The following is a 22,450-nucleotide window of genomic DNA, read 5'->3' on the forward strand; positions in this document are numbered from 1 at the left end:
TCTGGGAGGTGGTGGTTGCAAGTGAGCCAAGATCACACCACTGCACTCCAGCCTGGGCAACAGGGTGAGACTGTCTCAAAACAACAATAACAACAAAGCCACGGGACACTAAGGAATTTGTAGAAAGAACAATGAATGCACAAAACCACCATCTGTCAACGATAATTGCTTAAAGCAAGAATTATCAATGGATGCTAAAACTAACTGGCAAAAAAAGTGGTCCAAGTTAACATTACCAGTAACAGGACAAATGACATCATGTGCCTCCTGGCATGATACACGGAGAACAATACACACAAAGGAGAAGCAGGGAAGGCAATAGATAGTGAAAAAGCAATGTAAGTCAACAGATTGCTGAAATAGGTACCAGAGCAAGTGAATTAGAAGCACAAGAAGTAGTACTCTCAAAGAAACATACATTAAAAACACTAAAAACAATAAATGAGGCCATGCACAACAGCTCATTCCTATAATCCCAGAGCTTTAGGGGGTGGCGGCAGGAATACTGCTTGAACCCAGGAGTTTGAGACCAGCCAGGACAACATAGTGAGAACCTGTCTCTATAAAAAAACGTCAAAATTAGCTGGGCATGATGATGTGCGCCTACGGTTCCAGCTACACGGAAGGCTGAAGTTAGAGAATCACTTGGGCCAGGGGATCAAGGTTGCAGTGAGCCATGAATGTGCCAGTGCACTCCAGCCTGGTGACAAAGCAACACCCTGTCTCAAGAAAGAAAAAAAAAAAAAAAGATAGTAAATGAAAGGTGCAGTTTTTGACTCTAAGGTCCATGACCCTGCCACTGGTATAGAGGACTAAAGACAGATAGAAAGAAAGACTGCTGACCACCTGGTCAAGAAACAGACCAGAGCATTTGCTGGTTATCCTTGAGGATACTAAAGTCACCCAGAGAAGGGCAGGAGTGGAGAGAATGATAACACACCAAAGCCAAGACTATGATGCGCGCTGCGCCTACAGGAGTCAGCACAGAGGGGCTGCAGAGCTAGTGACAGCCTGAGAATGGTGGCTCCTGTACAAAAGAAAATTCAGGTGCCAGATGTGGCGATCACACCTGTAATCCCAGCATTTTGGGAGGCCAAGGCAGGTGGATCATCTGAGGTTGGGAGTTGGAGACCAGCCTGGCCAACATGGAGAAACTGTCCTTAGTAAAAATACAAAATTAGCGGGGTGTGGTGGCACATGCCTATAATCCCAGCTACTTGGGAGGGTGAGGCAGGAGAATCACTTGAACCCGGGAGGCAAAGGTTGCGGTGAGCCGAGATCGCACCATTGCACTCCAGCCTGGGCAACAAGAGCAAAACTCTGTCTCAAAAAAAAAAAAAGAAAATTCAGGTGTCTAAAGGTGGCATGGGGAAACAAGGAGGACACCTAGCACAGCCTGGCCAGAGGAAGACAAGAGTGAGAAGGAAAACCACCAGGGATGGAGAAGGCTACAAGGGAAAACTAACAAGAGGGGTCACCTGGTTTCCTTCCAGACAAGGAAATCAAAGAACTTGAGAGAAGACGGCTGTAAGGAAAGGGCCTGACATTTACAAAGCCTGAATGGAAAGTCTTGCAAATGGAGAGAGATGAGGGTGTAAGTCAGATTTAGAGCATATCAACAACAGCATGGGATGAGGCTTGGTAGTATGGATGACCTGGAAGTCCTAACTATTGTAACTAAAATATTCCAGGGCATGACTATAAAACAGAAGAAGGAGGCACATTCCAATCTGGCTGTTTCTCTTCTTCTATGAAAAAAAAAAAAGTTAGAACTATGCATCCATACGAGTATCGGATAAAGTGGTTCCTTCAAGAAATGTTGCCACTAGTCCAATACAATGCTCTAAATGCATTTGGAACTTCTATTTTATAATGGCTTTCAGAGTCAAGTATGAGACTAATAAAAAAAAATTTCTTTATAATACCCAAACTGTATTGCTCTGCTGGTTCAGTCACTATGTGAAGCACTTTTGGCTCAAAAAAACTTTGTTTTCATTACCTCCAAAGATTGAAATCAACAAAAATTAAGATGCAGCACCAATGAAGCAATTAAAAAACAATATGGGCCAGGCCCGGTGGCTCATGCCTGTAATCCCAGCACTTTAAGAGGCAAAAGCGAGTGAATCACGTGAGGTCAGGAGTTCAAGACCAGCCCGGCCAACATAGTGAAACCCCGTATCTAGTAAAAATACATAAATCAGGTGTGCGTGGCAGCGTGTGCCTGTGGTCTCAGCTACTCAGGAGGCTGCAGCATGAGAATCGCTTGAACATGTTAGTGGAGGCTGTGGTGAGTCGAGATCACACCACTGCACTCTAGCCTGGAAGTAAGATTCTGTCTCAAAAAAAAAAAAAAAAAACACCAATATGGCATGGGTACTAAACACCTTGCAAAGAGGTTCTGCTGAGAAGAGGAGAATTCATTTGAAGCCCATGTACTTTTTTCTGAGAAAAGTTCAGTTATTCTTGTTGGGATAAACCTCCTTCCCTCCTTCATTCATTAATTCTACAGTCACCATGGGGAAAAAAAAGCAAAATTTATGTCAATAATTAAATTAAAATATTGACCTTGTACATACTTAATACCACTGCAAAAAGCACGGTCTTCCCAAACACTTTTAGAGAAACAAATGAAGAGGAAGGAAAACCAACCTCAAACGCTCTGATGTGCAGTACTCATGCACCCATTTATGCATCAAACATTTGGTGGTCACCTCCCTGATACAGAAAAGAAATCATGCTATGCAAGGGGATGTGAAGTGAACGAGACACAGTCCCTTCCTCAGGTGCTCCCCAGGCCATCACCCTAGCAAGTTAGCTATTATCAATCGTGCAGTCTCCGTACTTTCCTTCTCTCGTAAGAAAGTAAGAAACTGTCTCCAACTATTTTTTTTTTTTTTTTTTTGAGACGGAGTCTCGCTCTGTCGCCCAGGCTGGAGTGCAGTGGCTGGATCTCAGCTCACTGCAAGCTCCGCCTCCCGGGTTTACGCCATTCTCCTGCCTCAGCTTCCCGAGTAGCTGGGACTACAGGCGCCCGCCACCTCGCCCGGCTAGTTTTTTTTTTTTTGTATTTTTTAGTAGAGACGGGGTTTTACCGTGTTAGCCAGGATGGTCTCGATCTCCTGACCTCGTGATCCGCCCGTCTCGGCCTCCCAAAGTGCTGGGATTACAGGCTTGAGCCACCGCGCCCGGCCTAGAAAGTAAGAAACTGTCTCCAACTATTAAAAAAGCAACAGGTAGGCAGGGTGTGGTGGCTCACGCCTATAATCCCAGCACCCTGGGAGGCCAAGGCAGGTGGACTGTTTGAGAACAGCAGTTTGGGACCAGCCTGGGCAACATGGCAAAATCCCATTTCTACAAAAAACACGAAAATCAGCCAGGCATGCTGGCGCAAAGCTGTAGTCCCAGCAACTCGGGAGGGTGAGGTGGGAGAATCACTTGAGCCCAGCAGGTCAAGGCTCCTGAGCTATGATTGCACCACCGCACTCAGCCTGGGTGACAGAGTGGGACCCTGTCTCAAAATAATTCTTGCCAGCAGAGGTGTTACAAAAAACAAACATAAAAGATAAAATAAAAATAAACATGCACTAGCTGGCAAAGAGGGCTTTCATTACAGCATCACTGGAATACAGTACATTTGTAAAGTACACACCTCTTGTTACACTGAAAGAAAACAAGGAAGCATTCCCCACAGGTGGTGAGTTAGGCCACTATGTCACACCAGTGGTAGAATAAACTGCACTCAATAAAAAACAGGACTTTGAAGGGCCTTATCAGAGTTAAATGAAGTAGCATCTATTTTGTTCAGCTCATGGCTGAATTTTTTTTTTTTTCCTCTAAAAGATCACAGTAGGCCAGGCGTGGTGGCTTACACTTGTAATCATAGCATTTTTGGAGACTAAGGTAGGCGGATCACAAGGTCAGGAGATCGAGACCATCCTGGCTCACACGGTGAAACCCCATCTCTACTAAAAGTACAAAAAATTAGCCAGGCGTGGTGGCGGATGCCTGTAGTCCCAGCTACTCGGGAGGCTGAGGCAGGAGAATGGCATGAACCTGGGAGGCGGACCGTGCAGTGAGCCAAGATCACGCCACAGAACTCCAGCCTGGGCGACACAGCAAGACTCCTTCTCAAAAAAAAAAAAATCACAGTAAGCAAGTTTTTAAAAATTTTAAGGCTGCACATGGCTACACAAGTATGCTGGAACTCTGAGACTGTGTTTCAGCAGGCACAAAATAATAATTCTCAACCAAGTCCAGACTTACTTCCCAAGGACATTGTGAAGGTTTATAAGCTCTAAAGATAGGTTACCCATAATCTTACCATTGCGAAAAACTTTATTAAAATCAAATCCCTGGCTTGCTAGAAAGTCAATGCTGGAGCTCTGAAATAGAGTAAACAGAACACATGTTTTGGTGATGTTAGTGGCAGGAATATAAAGAGATGCAGAGAAGTAACTCAAACAAGAAAACAAAGACAACAAGACAAGGAAGCAATGTGCCAAAGGTCACAATACAAGGAATTTCTACTCCACAAACAATCCATTAACTGCTTAAAACATTTGGCCTCTTCTCCTTTATAGCTTACAAAACAAACATCCTTTGTTTTACAATTTTTTTATAGACAGGGTCTCCCTATGTTGCCCAGGCTGGTCTCAAACTCCTGGACTCAAGCAACCCTCCTGCCTCGGCCTCCCAAAGTGCTGGGATTACAGACATGAGTCACCACACCCAGCCTGCTTCATAATATTTTTTAAATATCCATTAGGTAGACCGGCACAGTGGCTCACGCCTGTAATCCTAGCACTTTGGGAGGCAGAGGTGGGCACATTACTTGAGGTCAGAAGTTCGAGACCAGCCTGGTCAACATGGTGAAACCCTATCTCTACTAAAAACACAAAAATTAGCCAGCTGTGGTGGTGTGCACCTGCAATCCCAGTTACTCAGGAGGCTGAGGCAGGAGAACTGCTTGAGTCTGGGTGGAGGAGGTTGCAGTGGAGCAGAGATCGAGCCACTGCACTCCAGCCCAGGCGACAGAGCAAGACTCTGTATATATAAAATAAAACAAAATAAAAATCCACTGGGTGAACAGATATTCTCCCAATAGGCAGAAAGCTCCTGATCTCTTGACTGTTTGTAGTACTGACTAGGAAACTGTAAATAGAACTAAAATGTATTTTATTACCCCATCCCAGGTTCAAGTTTAATGTAGCCTACATGCGCAGGTTGTAAGACACTGACATCCACCTCAAATTAGATAATGAAAACCCAAAATCTTAATTAAATGTTCTCAATGTTCAAGATCAAAAGAGAGGCCAGGCACCATGGCTCATACCTGCAAACCTAGCACTTAGGGAGGCCAAGGGAGGAAGATTGCTTAAGCCGAGGAGTTCAAGACCAGCTTGCGCAAAACAGTGAGACCCCATCTCCGCAAAAAATTTAAAAATTAGCCAGGTATGGTAGCACATACCTGTAGTCCCAGCTACACAGGGGCTGAGGCATGAAGATCACTTTAGTACAGAAGGTCAGAAGGTTGAGGCTGTAGTGGGCTACTACCATGCCATGACACTCCAGCCTGAGTGACAAAGTGAGACCTTGTCTCAAAACAAAAAAGATCAAAAGAGAAGTTCCCAATAATAAGCCTTACTAAACAAATATATCTCGAACCTAGCATGAGCCAAAATATGTTCCCAGATTTAAATAAAAACATTAGACTGGGCTGGACATGGTGGCTTACACCTGTAATCCCAGCACTTTGGGAAGCTGAGGTGGTTGGATCGCCAGAGCCCAGAAGTTTGTGTGACCAGTCTGGGTAACATGGCAAGATTTCACTTCAATTAAAAATAATAATAATAAAGTTATTTAAAAGTAAGTATATATTAGGCTGGGTGCAGTAGCTCACACCTGTAATCCCAGCACTTTGGGAGATTGTGAGAGGATAGCTTGAGCCCAAAAGTACGAGACCAGCCTCAGTAACATAGGGAGACACGTCTCTACAAAAAATTTAAAAATTAGCCAGGTGTGGTGGTTCCCATCTGCAGTCCCAGCTATCCCACAGCTGAGGTGGGAGAATCAGAAAATCATTTGAGCCCAGGAGTTCAAGTCTGCAGTGAGCTGTGATCACACCACTGGACTCCAGCGTGGGTGACGGAACAAGACTCTGCCTCTTAAAAAAAACAAAAAACAGGTTGAGTGTGTTGGCTCATGCCTGTAATCCCAGCACTTTGGGAGGCTGAGGTGTTCAAGGCCAGGAGTTCAAGACCAGCCTGACCAACATGGTGAAACCCCGTCTCTACTAAAAATACAAAAATTAGCCAGGCGTGGTGGTGCATGCCTGTAATCCCAGCTACTCACGAGGCTGAGGCAGGAGAATGGCATGAACCCGGGAGGCAGAGGTTGCAGTGGGCCGAGATTGTGCTACTGCACTCCATCCTGGGCAACAGAGTGAGACCCTGTCTTAAACAAAAACAAAAAACAGTGGCCGGGCACGGTGGCTCATGTCTGTAATCCCAGCACTTTGGGAGGCCAAGGCAGGCGAATCACGAGGTCAGGAGATCGAGACCATCCTGGCTAACACGGTGAAATCCCGTCTCTACTAAAAATACAAAAAATTAGCCGGCTGAGGTGGCGGGCGCCTTTGTTCCCAGCTACTCAGGAGGCTGAGGCAGGAGAATGGCGTGAACCCAGGAGGCGGAGCTTGCAGTGAGCCGAGATCGCACCACTGTACTCCAGCCTGGGCAACAGGGACTCTGTCTCCAAAAAAAAAAAAAAAAAAAAAAACCTTTGAATTAACATAACCTTTTGCGGTTTACTAGCCACTACTTTGATTTGTCATAAACGTAACATTTTCAAGATTGAAGAGTTGAAGCTGGGAGCAGTCTCATGCCTGTAATTACAACACTTCGGGAGGCCAAGGCAGGCGGATCACTTGAGGTCAGGAATTCAAGACCAGCGTGGTCAACATGGTGAAACCCTGTCTCTACTAAAAATACAAAAATTAGCCAGGCGTGGTGGCACGCACCTGTAGACTCAACTACTTGGGAGGCTGAAGCAGAAGAATCGCTTGAACTCGGGAGGCGGAGGTTACAGTGAGCCAAGATCATGCCACTGCACTCTAGCCTGGGCAACAGAGTGAGACTCTGTCTCAAATAAAATGAAAAAATTCAGGACATGAGAACACATATTTGGGAAGACAATTTGAGACATCCATCAAAACTTTAAATGCATATATCCTATGTCTCAACAATGCCCCTTCTAGGAAATCTATAATACAAAATAATTCTTACCTATACAAAAAGATATACTGCACACAGAAGTTGACTACAGAATTGCTGATAAAGATTGGAAAGCCTCCAAATTTCAATTAACTGATTAAACAAATTATATGTATCCATACTATGAAATAAAAGACATTCTGCTGAGTGGCAAATGCCAGTTGCATAAAATGTGAATATTAGGATTCCACTTATATATATATATATATACATATTTTTGAGACGGAGTCTCACTCTGTCACCCAGGCTGGAATGCAGTGGCGCGATCTTGGCTCAATGCAACCTCTGCCCCGAGTTCATGCCATTCTCCTGCCTCAGCCTCCCGAGTAGCTGGGACTACAGATGCCCGCCACCAGGTCCAGCTAATTTTTTTTGTATTTTCAGTAGAGACGGTGTTTCACCGTGTTAGCCAGGATGGTCTCGATCTCCTGACCTTGTGATTCGCCAGCCCCGGCCTCCCAAAGTGCTGGGATTACAGGCATTTGAGTCACAGCGCCCTGTCCATTTTTTTAAATGTAAGCCTGGCACAGTGGTATATGCTTGCAATCCCAGCACTTTGGGAAGCCAAAGTGGGCAGACTGCTTGAGCCCAGGAGCTTGAGACCGGCTAAGGCAACATGGTAAAACCTTGTCTCTACAAAAAATACAAAAATTAGCTGGGCATGGTGGCATGTGCCTGTAGTTCCAGCTACTCAGGAGGCTAAGGCAGGAAGATCACTTGAGCCAGCGAGGTCAAGGCTGCAGTCAGCCATGACTATCCACTGCACTCCAGCCTCAGTGACAGAGAGATTCTGTCTCATAAAAAAAAAAAAAAAAAAGCCGGGCGCGGTGACTCATGCCTGTAATCCCAGCACTTTGGGAGGCCGAGGCGGTCGGATCACGAGGTCAGGAGATCGAGACCATCCTGGCTAACACGGTGAAACCCTGTCTCTACTAAAAATACAAAGAAATTAGCCGGGTGTGGTGGCGGGCGCCTGTAGTCCCAGCTGGTGGGGAGGCTGAGGCAGGAGAATGGAGCTTGCAGTGAGCCGAGATCACGCCACTGCACTCCAGCCTGAGCGACAGAGCAAGACTCTGTCTCAAAAAAAAAAAAAAGGCTAATATGTATGTGTGTCTAGGTATATGTGTATATGTATACATGTACATAAAAGCTAGGAAAAAAGGAGTAAAACGGGAAGGAAGTGGCATGGGAAAAGGAAGTAAGAAGAGAAACACAGCCAAGTGTGGTGGCTAACACCTGTAATCCCAGCATTTTGGGAGGCCAAGGTGGGCAGATCACGAGGTCAAGAAATCGAGACCATCGTGGCCAACATGGTGAAACCCCGTCTCTCTTAAAAATACAAAAATTAGCTGGGCATGGTAGCACATGTCTACAGTCCCAGCTACTCAGGAGGCTGAGGCAGTAGGATCGCTTGAACCCAGGAGGTGGAGGTTGCAGTGAGCCAAGATCACACCACTGCACTCCAGCCTGGCAACAGAGCAAAACTCCGTCTCAAAAACAAAGAGAAAAAAAAAAAAAAGAAACATATCTGGGCAGGCGCGATGGCTCACGTCTGTAATCCTAGCACACTGGGAGGCCAGGGCGGGTGAATCACCTGAGGTCAGGAGTTCGAGACCAGCCTGACCAATATGGTGAAACCCTGTCTCTATTAAAAATACAAAAATTATCCAGGCGTGGTGGCAGGTGCTTGTAGTCCCAGCTACTCTGGAGGTTTGAGACAAGAGAATTGCTTGAACCCAGGAGACGGAGGTTGTAGTGACCCGAGATTGCACCACTGCACTCCAGCCTGGGCGACAGAGCAAGACTCCATCTCAAAAACCAAAAAAAAAAAAAGAAAAAAGAAAAAAGAAAAAGAAAAGAAACACATCTGTTACTCTACATACAGCAGTTATATTTTAGTTTTTCACAACCATATATATAAAATACCTTCTATGAATTCAACTACAGATCTTTAGCCAGAAAAAGGAAGAGGAAGAAAAGAAAAAGAAGACAAAAATGATATAAATGTCCTGCTATCCTGACTGCCCTACTATTCTACAAATACACTCTTCTGGGTGTGAGTGTGGTTCTGTCAACCCATTTCTCCATATCTCGACAAGAATATGGGAGCATCTAACTGTGCACACAGGGTCCTATCTTTTAAAAACATATTAAGTTGTTGCATCCTCAAATCCTATATGCTTTAAGGGTGATAAGAGCTTTCTGAGAGAGATTTTGACCCAATTTTCACCCTAATTACTAACTCCAGAACTGAATGCCCTTGCATGCAACCCTGCTACAACTAAAGAATTTTAAATAAAACAAAAACCTTAAATGAAAGACCAAAGAAAATACAAAAATACATTTCCCTTTTCATACAATTCCCAAATTTACAGAGTCTAAACCTTTTTCTCTGCCTTTGTTTTTCCAGACTAGAGAACCCCAGCACTTTTATTCATCTGTTTTAGACATCACTGTCAGGCCTATCTTCAAGTCTATGATAGCTTTTATGAAAGGAGTTGCTGGCAACTAGAACCGTAGTAAGTATTCCAGGTGTACAATCACAGCTTGTACAATGGGCAAAGTTCCTCTGATCTGTTTCCCATACATTTCCCAAAATAACCAGATTTGTCTTAGTCGTTTAAAACAGAGTGCCATCGGCCAGGCATGGTGGCTCATGCCTATAATCCCAGCACTTTGGGAGGCCAAGGTGGGAGGATCACCTGAGGTCAGGAATTCGAGATCAGCCTGATCAACATGGAGAAACCCCATCTCTACTAAAAATATAAAATTAGTCAGCGTGATGATGTATGCCTGTAATCCCAGCACTTTGGGAGGCCAACGTGGGAGGATCACCTGAGGTGGGGAGTTTGAAACCAGCCTGACCAACATGGAGAAACCCCACCTCTACTAAAAATATAAAATTAGCCAGGATGGTGGTGCATGCCTGTAGTAACAGCTACTCGGGAGGCTGACACAGGAGAATCACTTAAACCTGGGAGGCGGAAGTTGCAATGAGCTGAGATCATGCCATTACACTCTAGCCTGGGCAATTAAGAGCGAAACTCCATCTCAAAAAATAAAAATAAAAAAAAGAACAGAGTGCCATCCCTAAGGTGTCTCATTGCCACCCTCTGCTTTTGTTTGATTAACTCCTGGCCAAAGCCATGGAACCCACTTTAAGTAATTCTGTGTTGCTGGTACTACCAGAAAACTATATCCACACAAATTTCCCAACTGAGCCTACTTTTCCCTCAATGAAAATTTACCAAAAAAAAAAAACAAAAAAAAAACCACATACTATAAGGCCACGTGCAGTGGCTCATGCCTGTAATCCAGCACTTTGGGAGGCCGAGGCGGGCAGATCACCTGGGGTTGGGAGTTCGAGACCAGCCTGATTCAACATAGAAAAACCCTGTCTCTACTAAAAACACAAAATTAGCCAAGGATCTTGGTGCATGCCTGTAATCCCAGCTACTAGGGAAGCTGAGGCAGGAGAATCACTTCAACCCGGGAGGGAGAGGTTGCGGTGAGCCAAGATCATGCCACTGCACTCCAGCTTGGGCAAGAAGAGCGAAACTTTGTCTAAAAAAAAAAAAAAAATGTACAAATACTCTTTAGGTATGCCATACCACAGTGATTGATAAATAGCTATTAACTGATTGCAGGGTAAAGGTAAAATGTCAACTGGTTTACTTGCTAACTTAGGAAACTGTCTATAAGACCAAAATTAACCTTCAACTTTTCTCTTTTGCCCACAAGCATATGATTAACTCTCATTTGTTTATATACTGCCAGTTTTGAGAAAGAATTTGACATAATCAATCACTGTGAAGCCTACCCTCGAGGCTTTCATAACTGCATTACCATTAATCTGCAAGAGAAGGGAAAGATGGCAAGACTCAGATGAATTCATGTTGTTAGTGGGATAGAAGATAGGATGCAAGATTTTAAATAAGAAAAGATTAAGACTTATTTTTAATCACATAGCCACACACCCATACCCCTTATTTACATTCTCCTTATCCATTACAACAGATAATCAAGAGAGCAGAAAGGAAAAAGTGATATTTACTGAGTGTCTACCAGGTCAGCTACAACACCTCTAGAGGGAATATCCTAAAGGAGAACCTCCCTAATATTGCCCCATCAATGAAGCTCTCTTCTCCTCAAGAGGAAACAGTAGTTTTTTTTCTACCCTGTGTTTCCTAATTAGTGAGCTTGAGAAAAGGAAGTGAGCACAGTTTAACCCCTTCTGGGCTCTCTCTTTTTGGATAGGATACACACATACTCTGCTTTTCCAGAAAATAAAGGTCTACACCCTTGAAGGAGATGCGAGGTGAATGAGTTAGGATAGCGAGAAGCCTCCCAGTCTTTTCTTTGTTTATTTTTATTTTTATTTTAAAATAGAGATGAGGTCTCACTATTTTATGCCCAGGCTGGTCTCAAACTCCTTAGCTCAAGTGATTCTCCCGTCTCAGCCTCCAAAACTGCTAGGATTACAGGTATAAACCACCATGTCCAGCCAAGAAGCCTGTAAGTCTTGATGTGTAGGTGGTTCAAGTTGGGGGTAAGATAAGAAAAATCCCAAATGGAGTTACGAAGCTATGTTTTCAAATTCAGTTTTACAATTACTAAACCTCATGTTCTCATATCCATCTGCCTGTCTCTGCATCTTATTCCATAATTCATTCTTTTTTTTTTTTTTTTTTTTTTTCTCTGAGACAGAGTCTCGTTGTGTTGCCCAGGCTGGAGTGCAGTGGAGTGATCTCGGCTCACTGCAACCTCAGCCTCCCCAGTTCACGCCATTCTCCTATCTCAGCTTCCCCCAGTAGCTGGGATTTCAGGCACCCATGACCACGCTCAGCTCATTTTTTTTTTTTTTTTTGTATTTTTAGTAGCGACGGGGTTTCACCATGTTAGCCAGGATGGTCTTGACCTCCTGACCTCATGATCCGCCCACCCCAACCTCCCAAAGTGCTAGGATTACAGGCATGAGCTGCTGCATCTGGCCCTTCTTAATTCATTCTACAGCAATGGAGGAGATAACAGGGTCATTTATTTATTACCCTAAAACTAAAGGACAAAGGTGAAATGATTTGCCCCAAAGCCCAAAGTTAGTAGTAGAACCAAATTCTGATTCCACATCTTCATGCTGCCTCATCAGCAATTCAGAAAAGAAAAAACTCAATTATGCTACTTACCTGACAAACAAATTTGACATCTGGTGAGGATCTATTGAAGGGTTTCGGGAAAACATAGAAGTTAAATGACTTCGTTACATACCTGGGATAAGATAAAAGGAGACTTAGGAGGTGACACTGTGCCACAAAAACAGAATTCCCAACGTTTGTTAAAACAACTTACTTTGAATCTGTGTAGTCATACTTAAAAGCGCAAAGGCCAAACTGAAATAGCAAAAAGTCCATGGAATGCTGGAAAAGGGAAATAAAACATGTCACAATAGTGCTGCATATTCCATGTGAGCATAGCATTCTCACACAGCTGGGCTTTCTGAATTACTCAATGAGACTTCAGCAGAACACTTCCAAGTAGAACAGATTACACATATGAATCAGAAGCATTACTAATCTGTATATATTTCATAATACTTTTCCCATTTAAGGACCTATTTATCCATCATCCAAAGAATCGTATTAGGTCTCTTTCCAAATGATTAAAATAACTGCCTCATATTTCCTAGGAATCAAATTAACACTGAAAATGCTAAATCTTCCCCAAAATGTTTTCCAGCAAACAATTATTTTTGCTGTTTTAAATATCATTAAAATAATACTTTAAGGCCAGGTGTGGTGGCTCACATCTGGAATCTCAGCACTGTGGGAGGCTGAGGCAGGAGGATCGTTTGTGGCCGGAAGTTCGAGACCAGACTGGTCAACAAAGTGAGACCGATCTCTACAAAAGAATATGTAAAAAAAAAAAAAAAAAAAAAAAAAAAAAAAAACTGGCTGGGTACAGTGGCTTGCGCCTGTAGTCCCAATTACTTGGGAGGCTGTGGCAGGAGAATCACTTGAGCCAGGGGTTCAAGGCTCCACCAAGCAATGATCACGCCACTGCACCCCAGCCTGGGTGACAGGAGTGAGACCTTGTCTCTAAAACAAGACAAAACAAAAAAAAACCAATTCATGGCTAGGTTTGAGGAGAAAATACTGCACTTACAAAACCTTAATGTACAAGTTTAATAACAATATTTCTCTATCATTTAACATAAGGAAGACTAACATAAGAAAAAAGATTTTCTAACACATCCACTTGCCTTTTTAAGCTTCTGATACCTTTCTTCTGGAGTGTCAAAACCATTTGTTAATGCAGAAACTGAAGGTCCATCACTGATTCCTAGATTTTAAGAAATAACAATGTTTAACTTACTAATAAACACTAACGTAAAAATGCCAGTCAACCATTCAGTGCTTCTATAATGTCATATCATGAATCAAGGTTACTTGGAAGCACTCCCTAACTTACTTTTTCAAAATAAGCATTAATTTTGCTGGCCACCAGGTTAAACCCTCCAATAATGAACTTAAGAGATGTGAATGTTTCAACTTGAGAACAGGCAGTTCGTGTCTAAAATGTGACTTAAAACACAGTAATCATTTAAGAAAACAACCTCTATGCTTGAATAAATTTTGCTGCTTTAAAAGATTCTTGTATAAGTAGACATCAATAAATCCCTAAGTACATTACTGCCAGAGTTCCAGTCTTGGTCAAGAGTTTGGAGTGGTTAATATCCATACAAAGAATGTATCTTCAAGGTAAAGGGAAAATTATTTCTGGTGAAAACTCTTAGCTTCCTAGGGAAGTGACTCCAACTAGAAACTGCTCAAAGCCAAGGATAATATTTACCCCTGCATGGATTCCTGCATGGAAAATCAGACAGCAAAAATGGATATCCATATCAAAGGGAGTGAACCGTTCATATGGACATCGACAATTTTAAAACTAGCCTTTGCTCCCCCTAAAAAAGGGAACAAAAAAATTTGCAACTTTAAGTGTCAATGAAGTATTTCCTGTATACACATCTGCTGAGGCAGGCAATGAACATGTCCACTAATGCATAAAGAAATATCTCATTTATCTGCAAAAACCTGACCCTAGCCAGTCACAAAAGGGCAAATATTGTAAGATTCCACTTATATGATATGTCAAGGGCAGTCATATTCAGAGAAAAATGGCGGTTGCTAAAGGCTGGAGGAAAGGAGGAATGGCGAGTTTAAGGTGTAAAGAGTTTCAGTTTGTGAAGATGAAGAAGTCCTAGAGATGGATGAGGATGTTTGCAAAGCAATGTGAATGTACTTAATGCCACTTAACTGTAAAGTCACTTAAAACGGCACATTCATGTTATATCTATTTTACCGTCAAGAAAAAGCCGGACCCTAATCCTCAAGCTCTCCGCAATGTACATGCCGCACTGTTTTAAGCAGCACCAAAACCATCATCTCTATCTGCAATCCTAAGTCCAATCACAAACCCACGGCATTTCATTTCTTCTGTGCTTTTGAAACGTTTAAAAGGTAACATTGAGACCTGTGAAACCCGCCCAAGGCTACTAACAGCGAGAGGCCACCATCAAGCATAAGAAGTCTGGGGCTGGGGGATTGAAGGAGCCTTGGCTACGCACCGCAAGGCGGTAGCCTGAGCTTGCGAGGGAGGGATACCTGAAAACTCCCCATCGATGGCGAAGAAGTCGGCCTCCTCTATGGCCTGGTACACTTTGTGAAGATTACTCTTAAAATCTGCGGAGAAACCGAAAAGAGGCTCAGAACCAGCGGCCTGAATTCCTGCTAAGGGGAGAGGGAAGGAGGGCCGAGGAGCTCCTGAGGCTGAGAGCCGGAAGGGAAAAAGTCTCAGAGGTGTGCACCGGGGCGAAGGTAATCAGGTCCTCGAGGGGTGCATGGGCAGCGGGGACAAGCCCCGGGGGGTGCCCGGGCCGGAGAAGGACAAGGCCTCGAGTGGTGCCGGGATTGGAGGAGTAAGTACAAGGACCCTAGGATGCACGGTCCGCAGCGGGACAAGATCCCAAGAGGCGCACCGGCTTAAGGAGGGAAAAGCCCTGAGGGGCTGCCTCAGCCCCACGCCCAGCCAAATAGGCCGGCCATGGTCTCGGCCTAGCAGGCCACGGGCAACGGGGTGTGGGCAGGCGGGGAGATGCACGGCGAACACGCACTGCTCCTGATTATCTCCATTCTGCAGAGTGGCCGGAACCCCGGCCCCACACGGGCCCGCGCTCGCCTCAGCGGTTCTACTCGCCGAATTCCGCGGCGACCGCGGCAGTAGCTGAGGCAGCAGCAGCCGAGAGAGCAGCCGCAACTTCCGGAAACAGCGCGCGCCTGCTGCGCTTGCGTCAGCGCCTGCGTCGGCGGCGGGGGCGGGGCCAAGGCTGGGCTCCTTTCAGTCCTGACAGGGACAGGGGAGGGGCGTGGCTATCGTAGTCCCCAAGGCGTGACCTAATTTGTGCGGGCATTCACTTTAGTAGAAAAAATGTGCATGTCTCGAAGTCCAGTCAACCAGGAAATACTTATTGCGGTTCTGTGAAATGCTAGCCACTCTTATGGGGTGGAGATACAGCGATGAACAGGAAAACGTGCTCCCTGCCCCACTGTAGCTTGAACTTCGGCTAAAGGGAAATTCAGGCAGGAGTCAAACTTGCCATTTGGTAACACATGAAAATCGCTATTAAGGAAAACAGCCGGGGCGGGCGCGGTGGCTCAAGCCTGTAATCCCAGCACTTTGGGAGGCCGAGACGGGCGGATCACGAGGTCAGGAGATCGAGACCATCCTGGCTAACACGGTGAAACCCCGTCTCTACTAAAAAAATACAAAAAACTAGCCGTGCGCAGTGGCGGGCGCCTGTAGTCCCAGCTACTCGGGAGGCTGAGGCAGGAGAATGGCTTAAACCCAGGAGGCGGAGCTTACAGTGAGCTGAGATCCTGCCACTGCACTCCAGGCTGGGCGGCAGAGCGAGACTCCGTCTCAAAAAAAAAAAAAAAAAAAAAAAAAAAAAAAAAAAAGAAAAAATGTGGCCGGGCGCGGTGGCTCAAGCCTGTAATCCCAGCACTTTGGGAGGCTGAGACGGGCGGATCACGAGGTCAGGAGATCGAGACCATCCTGGCTAATACGGTGAAACCCCGTCTCTACTAAAAAATACAAAAAAAAAAAAAAAAAAAAATTAACTGAATCAGTGAATAAATACGTATTGGACGGGACTGTATATATTTGTGGCGAGCAAACAGTAAAACCACTGATTTGCTTCAAACCTTGAAATAACCCTTGGAAATCTTCTCCTTCGCTATCAATACCTTTGTGACATTAAAGTTCTCTTCACCAGGACTCTGCAGAAAGTTAACCTGAAAACACTGGCTCTGAATGTGGGAATGACTCCATTAAGCCACTCACAGTCTGCAGTCCCTATTTTGCAAACAGAATCCCAGTTTACAGAATAAATTGTTGTCACTTGGGCTGCAAAATTCACAAAATAAACTGTGATCATTAATAAGAGTTAATAAAGTCAGAAATCATTGAGAACATTGAGATATTACTTATTTTCTTCTTTTTTTTTTCTTTTTGAGATGGAGTCTTGCTGTGTTGCCCAGGCTGGAGTGCAGTGGTGCGATCTCAGCTCACTGCAACCTCTGCCTCCAGGTTCAAGTGATTCTCCTGCCTCAGCCTGCTGAGTAGCTGGGATTACAGACATGCACCACCGTGCCCGGCTATTTTTTGTATTTTTAGTAGAGATAGGGTTTCACCATATTGGCCAGGCTGGTTTCAAACTCCTAACGTCAAGTGATCCGCCTGCCTCAGCCTCCCAAGTGTTGGGATTACAGGCGTGAGCCAGCGCGCCTAGCCCGGAGACATTATTTCTTTCCAATTCATGAGAAGTACAGATACTCTTAGACACTCTCCTCATACATCTATCAAAATAACTTGAAGATTTCTCTGTCAAAATATTGGACCCTTCTGTCAACCAAACTGGAGCTCTAATTTAGGAATAGTTTAATAGAAATGGACTTAACGTTGAGGTGGGAGAATTGTTGGAGCACAGGAGTTCGAGGCCAGCCTGGGCTACATAGTGAGACTCTCTCTACCAAAAACTTTAAAAATAATTAACTGGGTGTGGTGGCACATGCCTGTAGTCTCAGCTACTCAGGAGGCTGAGTACTCCTGAGCTACTCGGGAGGATCACTTGAGCTCAGGAGGTCCAGGCTGCAGTGAGCCATGATCACGCCCCTGCATTCTAGCTTCGGTGACAGAATGAGACCCTGTCTCAAAAACAATTTTTTTATAAAAAAAAAAAAATATATATATATATATACACACACACACACATATATACACACACACACAAAGAATCCTGATATGATTACACAAATGCATCAAATTATCATGTGTATACTGAAAATATGTACATATATGTGTCAATTAAAAGATTTTTTAATATTTATAAATATATACACAGAAATATACTTTCTGTATATGTGTATATATATATGTGTGTGTGTGTGTGTATATACACCGAAAAACATACTGATGACATTTTCAAATGCCTGTCTTACCAGATAGGTATTCCAGAATTTCTGTTTCAGATCCATCCTTTTCCTGGAGAATGCTCATACCTATTTGCAAAACACCAAAAGAATTTTAAAACATTCAGTAGGGTACTGTAGTAATAGTGCATATTTAAGTTTTCCATTCCAAAATGCAAAGTAACCATCACTATCATCCATCAATATGACCCTTCTGATCCAACAGTGAAAAGAGAACATAGTCAGGCGTGGTGGCTCAAGCCTGTAATCCCAGCACTTTGGGAGGCCGAGGCAGGCAGATTGCTTGAGTCCAGGAGTTTAGAGACCAGCCTGGGCAACAGGGCAAAACCCCATCTCTACAAAAAATACAAAAATTAGCCAGGTGTGGTGGCGTGCCTGTAGTCATAGCTACTCAGGGGGCTGAAGTGGGAGGATTGCTTGAGCCTGGGAGGTGGAGGCTGCAGTGAGCTGTGATCATGACACTGCACTCCAGCCTGGGCAACACAGCAAGACCGTCTCAAAAAAAAAAAAAAAAGAAAGAAAACAGAACATAATCTCCACTCTAAAACTGGATAAATTTTAAAGGAATGATAAATACGAAGTGAGAATAGCAGAGTATAAAAGTTATAGCAGAACAATTATTTTTTCAAAAACTATGGCAATTCACAAAAAGAATCAAGTTACAATAGTGGGCCTATTGGTTACTTTTCTCCACCTTCCAAACATTTTGTGAAATGTCGAACATTTGAACATTTTGAAATTTTAATTTCTATCTTTTATAAAAAAGCTAGTGGACTGGTTGTGGTGGCTCACGCCTGTAACCCCAGCACTTTGGGAGGCTGAGGCGGGTGGATCACCTGAGGTTGGGAATTTGAGACCAGCCTGACCAACATGGAGAAACTCCGTCTCTTCTAAAAATACAAAATTAGCCCCGCGTGGTGGTGCATGCCTGTAATTCCAGCTTCTCAGGAGGCTGAGGCAGAAGGATCACTTGAACCCAGGATTTGGAGGTTGCGGTCAGCTGAGATCACACCACTGCGTTCCTGACTGGGTGACAGAGCAAGACTCCATATCAAAAATATAAAAATAAAAAAAGGCTAGTGGACCCAAATACTCTGGCAACTACAAATTTCCCATCAGTATTACCCTATTCAAAAATTGAAAGTGGAACACCAATTGAGCCTTCCTAAAAACACTTTGAAAACTTTGATCTTCAACATCCCTGAAGAGAAATTCACAGCCTGGGCAATATATCAAGACCTTTTCTCCACAAAACAATTTAAAAACCAGCCAGATTTAGGGGTGCACGCCTGTGGTCCCAATTACTCCAGAGGCAGAAGTGGGAGGATTGCTTGAGCCTAGGAGGTCGAGGCTGCAATGAGGGGTGATCCATCACTGCACTTCAGCCTGAGGGAATAGAGTCAGACCCTGTCTCAGAAAAAGGAAAGGGAAAAAGAAAAATGAAATTCAGGTAGCAAGGCAAAGCTCTCCTATTTTAGAAAGGGTTGTAAAACTGAGAGTACTTTAAAAATTCTTTCCAATCCCCAGTTAGGAGGTAGGGGAAATAAGAGCCTTATCAGTTAATTACAGAAGATTCTTACATGACTCAGCAAAATATTGGTAATACTGTGTTCCACTTACCTAGCATTAATTAAATGCTAAGTACTTTATGCGCCTCATTTCATGTGTCCCTCCTTACAATTCGCTAAGGTAGGTAGAGTTACAACGGAGGAAAAGAGCTTAGAGAGGTTAATAGCAGATGGAGTTCAACCCAGGTGTCTGATTCCCAACCGAGAGTTGTTAATCTGTTACAACTCTGGTTCCCCAAGGTGACCCCAGCAAAAAGATCATCTGATTCGTGCAATTTCCATGTAGAGCCTCATGCAAAACTCTAATCCATCCCCTTCCACTTCCCCCTTCATGGAAATTTGAGATGAGGGAAACTGAACCAGAAAAACTGAAAACCGGCTGGGTGAGGTGGCTCATGCCTGTAATCCCAGCACTTTGGGAGGCCGAGATGGGCAGATCACTTGAGGTTAGGAGTTGGAGGCCAGTCTGGTCAACTGGTGAAACCCCGTCTTCATTAAAAATGCAGAAGTTAGCCGGGCGTGGTGGTGTGCATCTTTAATCCCAGTCCCTCGGTAGGCTGAGGCAGGAGAATCGCTTGAACCTGGAGATGGAGGTTGCAGTGAGCTGAAATCGGGCCACTGCACACTACGGCCTCAGCGATAAAGCAAGACTCTGTCTCCAAAAAAAAAAAAAAAAAAAAAAAAAAAACACCAAGGAAAAAGAAAAAGAGAACAATCTCACTAGTTGTTTCAGGATTAAATAGGATTCTGGTCCCCTACCCCTTCACTGGCGTACAAGGCTTCTGTAACAGGTGCTAGGAAGCTGTTTGCAAATCTAGTCTGGAAATCACACCCTGGGACCAGGCAAAGACCTTCTGATAAAACAGGAGGCCCTAGCTCTCAGGCTGTCTGTCCTCCTGACACACTGATCCCATCAGCCATGTACTTGGCCGCAATGGCAATAGGCAACCAGGTGGTTTGTGTTTCTGGTGGGGTCTGTAGGGAAAGGAAGTGAATCCAGCTCTTCAAAATAAGGTTCAGGGGGCAGGGTAGCTCTCTTCAAGATGGTGGCTTGTCTGACCTCAACCTGGTTTAGAAAGCACCAACAGCCCTTAGGAGAAGTTCCCTCCCATTTGGGGGGAAATCTGTGTTCCCCAATCCCAAGGTCAGGCTTAAGACCCATAGAGATTTTCTCTCCACTTACCCACCCCATCCCCTTCAAGGCTATAGAAATTGCAATGATGGTAGAGGCCACAGGGCCCCTTTTGTAAGCAGAAGGAAGATCTCCAAAGATCACAAGAATTTAACCAGCTTGAGCAATCAGCCTGTTTTACAGCCTCCTGCCCTCAACCTGTTCTTCCCCAACCCTGGGTGGAATGAGGTCACCCTGTTTGTTTAAACCAGCTCCGAAGTGACCCCAGGTTACTTACAGATGAACCCAAGTTAACTCTCCTCATTTCAATGCTAAAGTCTTCACCCTGGGAGAAGCTATAGCTTCATGACTATAACCTATGTAACCTATGCAATCTATGTGCTAGCATCATGACTCACTGGGACTCCTACTCTGCATGCAATCACGCACCCTCTCCTTTCTCCATCACCCCAGAAAACCCTCCTGTCTCCTTCTCGGGGGCACATACTACTTTGGAGAACACGCCCAGTGTCTTCCTTACTTGTGCCAAGGAAAACTCCCGTTGACCAAAACCTGCCTCTTGATGGAGTCATCTGGGACTCGTTAGGGGAATGAACCCCGGTATTTTTCAGGTAATATTTCCATTGCTCTTATTGTAGGCAGTAGAGAATGTTTCCACAGTCAAGCCCCCGTCCCCCACACCCCAGGCCTGGGTCGGATTTTCTAAAGAGAGGGTTCCCTGAACCCTCACAGGTATATAGTCCTCCCTGGCAAGGATCCAAGGTCCCTTGATGTCTTCCGTGGGACCCCCAGGGGAAAATCTTGTCACCAAAGCAGGACTAGGCCCCTGGGGATGAATTTTCTGAAGATCCATGCCCAACCTCAGATTCCACCTGCTCTGCCCCCCAGGGTCACGGGTCCCCTTGCATTTTGTTTCTGTGTTGGCCCTGGAGCCCCACACATGGATTTTCTGAAGAGCAGGTCGGTCCCTTCCCTGCCCACGACTGGTTCGTGGTCATGCAGCTGCTATGGCCTTGAACTGGGATCTCCTTTATTTTCCCGTGGACCCGTTTTCAGGGGAAAAGACCTCCCCAGCCCTGCCTACTCCAGCCTTGACCTACATCCAACCCCCAGTCTCAGCCACGACCCTAGTGCCCTAAATTCCTGACCCGGTGGACCTCTGGCTCCGCAATTTCCGGGCTCCCCAGCCAGTGCCCCCCGCAACTTCTCGCAATCAAACACCCCAGCCTCAAGCCTTTGCCCTGGTCCTCCAGGTCCCTGAAGCAGCCCCGGTCTCAGAGCCCCAGCTCCTGCCCGGGACCCCAGGTTCCTGCAGCGCCCTCCCTCCAGCCGCTTGATCCCGAGTCCCTGCCTCCAGTCCCCCAATACCGGGGCCCACCCCCCAGATCCCCTCCCGGCCCCTCACCGGCATAGAAGGCCGAGACCGCGATGGGCGCCGCGACCACCTGGTTGCAGAGCAACTTGGCCAGCACCGCGCGCGGCGCGCGGCCCGGGAGCGCGCGCTCCAGCAGGCCCAGCCACACGTAGTTGAAGTTGGCGTGGAAGGTCACCACCAACGTGGCCACGCGCCGCGTCTGGCGCCAGTCGGCCTCGCCGCCCTGCAGCCGCTGCTGCAGCGCGTCCGCGGCCGTGAAGAGCGAGCCGTAGAGCAGCACGTTGGTGGGCCACGGGTGGCGCCGGGCCGCGCGCGACAATGCCGGCCACCAGCCCGCCATGTCCGCGCTGTGGGCTCCCGCGATCAGGAGCCCGCGTGGTCAGCAGCTTCCTGCACGGCGAGCGAGCCTCCTGGGCCTCCAGCTGCCCCTGAGCCAGCGCCGCCCGCACCTGCACCTGCCAGGGCTGAACATTTGAAAGGTGCCCGGCCCACCCCCATACCTGGGTCCATTCACACAAAATACCCAGAACAGGCAAAGCCACAGAGGCAGAAGTAATGGG

At 45.5% G+C, this 22,450-nt stretch overlaps 1 protein-coding gene and 1 pseudogene across 10 annotated transcripts in view; both read right to left on the minus strand.

The window, feature by feature from the left end:
- Positions 1-15,606, minus strand: part of LOC104670340 (poly(A)-specific ribonuclease PARN-like) — a 92,461-nt gene extending 76,855 nt beyond the window's left edge. For all 10 annotated transcript variants that reach the window (XR_004055331.1, XR_004055330.1, XR_004055332.1 and 7 more), the window contains exons 1-6: positions 15,439-15,606; positions 14,930-15,007; positions 13,528-13,607; positions 12,618-12,685; positions 12,455-12,536; positions 4,322-4,382 (exon numbers count right to left, since the gene is read on the minus strand). Coding sequence is in view for 7 of the 10 variants with exons in the window: in XM_030924373.1 (XP_030780233.1) it covers positions 4,322-4,382; positions 12,455-12,536; positions 12,618-12,685; positions 13,528-13,607; positions 14,930-15,007; positions 15,439-15,457 (388 nt within the window). In the remaining 3 variants the exon portion in view is untranslated. The remainder of the gene's footprint in view (positions 1-4,321; positions 4,383-12,454; positions 12,537-12,617; positions 12,686-13,527; positions 13,608-14,929; positions 15,008-15,438) is intronic.
- A 916-nt stretch (positions 15,607-16,522) lies between these two features.
- LOC115895271 lies at positions 16,523-22,230 on the minus strand (annotated as a pseudogene).
- Between the last annotated feature and the right edge of the window lie 220 nt (positions 22,231-22,450).

Source organism: Rhinopithecus roxellana, chromosome 20 (genome assembly GCF_007565055.1).
Source record: "Rhinopithecus roxellana isolate Shanxi Qingling chromosome 20, ASM756505v1, whole genome shotgun sequence".
NCBI classification, from domain to species: Eukaryota; Metazoa; Chordata; class Mammalia; order Primates; family Cercopithecidae; genus Rhinopithecus; species Rhinopithecus roxellana.